The sequence below is a fragment of the Neopelma chrysocephalum genome, unplaced genomic scaffold, assembly GCF_003984885.1.
Source record: "Neopelma chrysocephalum unplaced genomic scaffold, ASM398488v2 Primary Assembly neopelma1_250, whole genome shotgun sequence".
NCBI lineage: Eukaryota > Metazoa > Chordata > Aves > Passeriformes > Pipridae > Neopelma > Neopelma chrysocephalum.
The window spans coordinates 29848-33377 of NW_020897912.1; the positions used below are offsets into that span (position 1 = coordinate 29848).

The window sequence follows — 3530 nt, forward strand, 5'->3', positions numbered from 1 at the left end:
CCTGAGACACACCTGGGGGTACCTGGGCACACCTGGGGGTACCTGGGCACACCTGTCGGACTCACCCACTCTGTGCAGTTGACGAGGGCGCTGCTGGTTGGCTGCAGGAGGCAGGTGCTGCGGTACGGGGCTCCGTTGAACCTGCACCAAAAACACCCCAAAAACAACCCAAAAACACCTCAGAAACGGGCACGACCGGCCAAGGGACCCCAAAAACCCACAGAGAGACCCCAAAAACCCACAGGACCCCCAGACTCTTTTCAGGACCCCAAAACTCCCCAAAACCGCCCCCGAAATATCCTGAAGAGTCACCAAAAAAATCCCCAAAATTCCAAATAAATCACCCAAAAAATCCGAAAAAAATCTCAAAAAATTCCCAAAAAACCAAAAAAAAAATCCCCAAAAAACCCAGAACTCTCCAGGACCCCAAAACTCTCCAAAATATCCCAAAAAGTCACAAAAAAAAATCCCCCAAAACTCAAAATATACACCCTAAAAATCCTAAAAAAATCCCAAAAAATCCCCCCAAAAATCCCACTAAAAAAAACCCAAAAAAATCCCCCAAAATTCTGCAACTCTCCAGGACCCCAAAACTCCCCAAAACTCTCCCGCAAATATCCTGAAAAATCACAAAAAAATCCCCCAAATTGCAAATAAATACCCCCCAAAAAACCTAAAAAAATCCCAAAAAATCCCCAAAAACCCCCAAAAAATCCTAAAAAAAATCCTCAAAATCCCAGAACTCTCCAGGACCCCCAGAACCCTTTTCAGGACCCCAAAACTCCCCCAGAAAAGCCGCCAAAAATCCCCCAAAATTCAAAATATACCCCCCAAAAAATCCCAATAAAATGCACTAAAAGTCCCCAAAAAATCCCCCCAAAATCCCCCAAAATCCCAGAACTCTCCAGGACCCCCAGACCCTTTTCAGGACCCCAAAACTCCCCAAAACTCCCCCAGAAATACCCTGAAAACTCACCAAAAAAATCCCCCAAAATTCAAAATGTACTCCCCCAAAAAACCCTAAAAAAAAATCCCCAAAAATCCTAAAAAAAAATCCCCCCAAAAATTCCAGAACTCTGCAGAAAAGCCATTGAAAAATCCCCCAAAATTCAAAATGTAACCCCCCAAAAAATCCTAATAAAATGCACAAAAAATCCCCCAAAACTCCCCAAAAAATCCTGAAAAAATCCCAAAAAATTTCCCAAAAATTCCCGAAAATTCCCAAAAACCCCCCCAAAAATTCCAAAAAGTCCCTAGAAAATCCACCAAAATCCCGGAACTCTCCAGGACCCCAAAACTCCCCAAAACTCTCCAAAACTATTCCGGAAGCATCCTGAAAAATCACAAAAAAAATCCCCAAAAATCCGAATAATGCCCCCAAAAAAATCCCAAAAAATCCTGAAAATTCCCCAAAATTCCCAAAAATTCCCCAAAATTCCCCAAAGGCCCCCGGACGTACCCCAGCTCCCGGAAGGGCACCTCGAACTCCAGCTCCTCCTTGGTGAGGGCCTCGACCTTCTCGATGAAGTTCTTGAAGGCCGTTTTCAGCTTGTGCCGCATCTCCCGCTCCATCTGGGACCCAAAACATGGGGAAATGAACCCAAAACGCAGGGAAAGGGACACAAAACATACGGAAATGAGCCCAAATTGCACAGAAATGCCACCCAAAACACCCTCCCATTTTTTTCAATTTTACCCCATTTTTTCCCCATTTTTTCCCCGTTTTTTCCCATTTTTTCCCGAATTCTCCCGTTTTCACCCCATTTTCATTTCTTTCATTTTTTTTCAATTTTACCCCAATTCTTTCACTTTTTTTCAGTTTTACCCCAATTTTTTCTTTTTTTTTTTCAATTTTACCCCAATTTTTTCATTTTTTTTCAATTTTATCCCAATTTTTTCATTTCTTCTTTTTTTCAATTTTACCCCAATTTTTCGCATTTTTTCACCGTTTTTTCCCATTTTTCCCCAAATTCTCCCATTTCCACCCCATTATCATTTTTTTCATTTTTTTCAATTTTACCCCATTTTTTCCCTTTTTTCTGCCATTTTTACTCCATTTTCTCACCATTTTTTCGCCATTTTTTCGCCGTTTTCCCCATTTTTTCGCCGTTTTTTCCCAAAATCTGGGTTTTTCCCCCCATTTTCCCCCACCTGCTCGGCGTAGAGGTCGTCCCTGTCGTGCATGTGCAGCTCCAGGACCCCTTTTCCTCCCGTTTTACCCCATTTTTTGGCTGTTTTTTCCCATTTTTTACCGTTTTTTCCCATTTTTTCGTGTTTTTTCCCATTTTTTTCCCGTTTTTTCCCAAAATCTGGGTTTTTCAGCCCACCTGCTCGGCGTAGAGGTCGTCCCTGTCGTGCATGTGCTGGTGTTTGCCCAGGTCGGTGGTGATCTCCCCCACCTCGGTGTAGAACTGCACGTCCGTGTGACGCTTCTTCCCGAACATGATGGCGTTCTGGGGACACCCAAAATCCAGCCATTTCACCCCAAAACCACGGAATTGCACACCAAAATCCAGGTGTTTGTTTCACCCCAAAATCCCAGCATTTCACCCCGAAGTACGCAAATTCCCATGCCAAAACCACAGGATTTCACCCCAAAACCCCCCCAGATTTCCCCCCAAAATCCGCAGGTTGCACTTCAAAATCCATGGATTTCACCCCAGAATCCAAGCGTTTCGCATGAAAATCTACGGGTTTCACCCCAAAATCTACAGAATTCATCCCAAAATACACAAATTCCACCCAAAATCCAGGCGTTTCACCCCAAAATCTACAGAATTCACCCTGAAATCCAGGGATTTCACCTCAAAATACACAAACTTAACCCGAAATCCAGGTGTTTCACCTCAAAATCCCTGGATTTCACCCTAAGACTTTTGGGTTTCACCCCAAAATCCAAGGATTTCACCCTAAAATCCGCAGATTTCACCTCAAAATCCGCGGATTTTCACCCCAAAATCCCCAGACTTTTATCCCAAAACCCCAAGATTTCACCCCAAAACTACCAGATTTCACCCCAAAATCCAAGGATTTCATTTCAAAATCCAGGGATTTCCACCCAAAACCACTGGATTTCACCCCAAAATCCAGAGATTTCACAGAGATTTCGCCCCAAAACCATCAGATCGCATCTCAAAATCCAAGGATTTTGCACCAAAATCCAGAGATTTCACCCCAAAACCCCTGGATTTCACTCCCAAAATCCACAGATTTTCACCCCAAAAGCACCAAATTTCACCCCAAAATCCAGGGATTTCACACCAAACCCCCTGGATTTCAACCTAAAAGCCCTTGATTTCACACCAAAACCACTGCATTTCACCCTAAAATTCCCAGATTTCACCCCAAAATCCAGAAATTTCATACCAAAACCACTGGATTTCGCCCCAAAACATATAGATTTCACCCCAAAAAGCCTGGATTTCACCCCAAAATCCCCATGTTTTGCCCCAAAGTCCCAAGGTTTGACCCCAAACCCAGGAGTTTTTTGCCCCAAAATCCCTGTTTTTTTCCCGAAATCCCCATTTTTC

General features: G+C 43.5%; 1 protein-coding gene across 1 annotated transcript in view; it reads right to left on the reverse strand.

The window, feature by feature from the left end:
* Window positions 1-3530, reverse strand: part of SUPT16H (SPT16 homolog, facilitates chromatin remodeling subunit) — an 18290-nt gene that overhangs the window by 5239 nt on the left and 9521 nt on the right. The window contains exons 9-11 of the mRNA XM_027703678.1: window positions 2328-2453; window positions 1460-1572; window positions 66-141 (exon numbers count right to left, since the gene is read on the reverse strand). Coding sequence (XP_027559479.1) covers window positions 66-141; window positions 1460-1572; window positions 2328-2453 — 315 coding nt within the window. The remainder of the gene's footprint in view (window positions 1-65; window positions 142-1459; window positions 1573-2327; window positions 2454-3530) is intronic.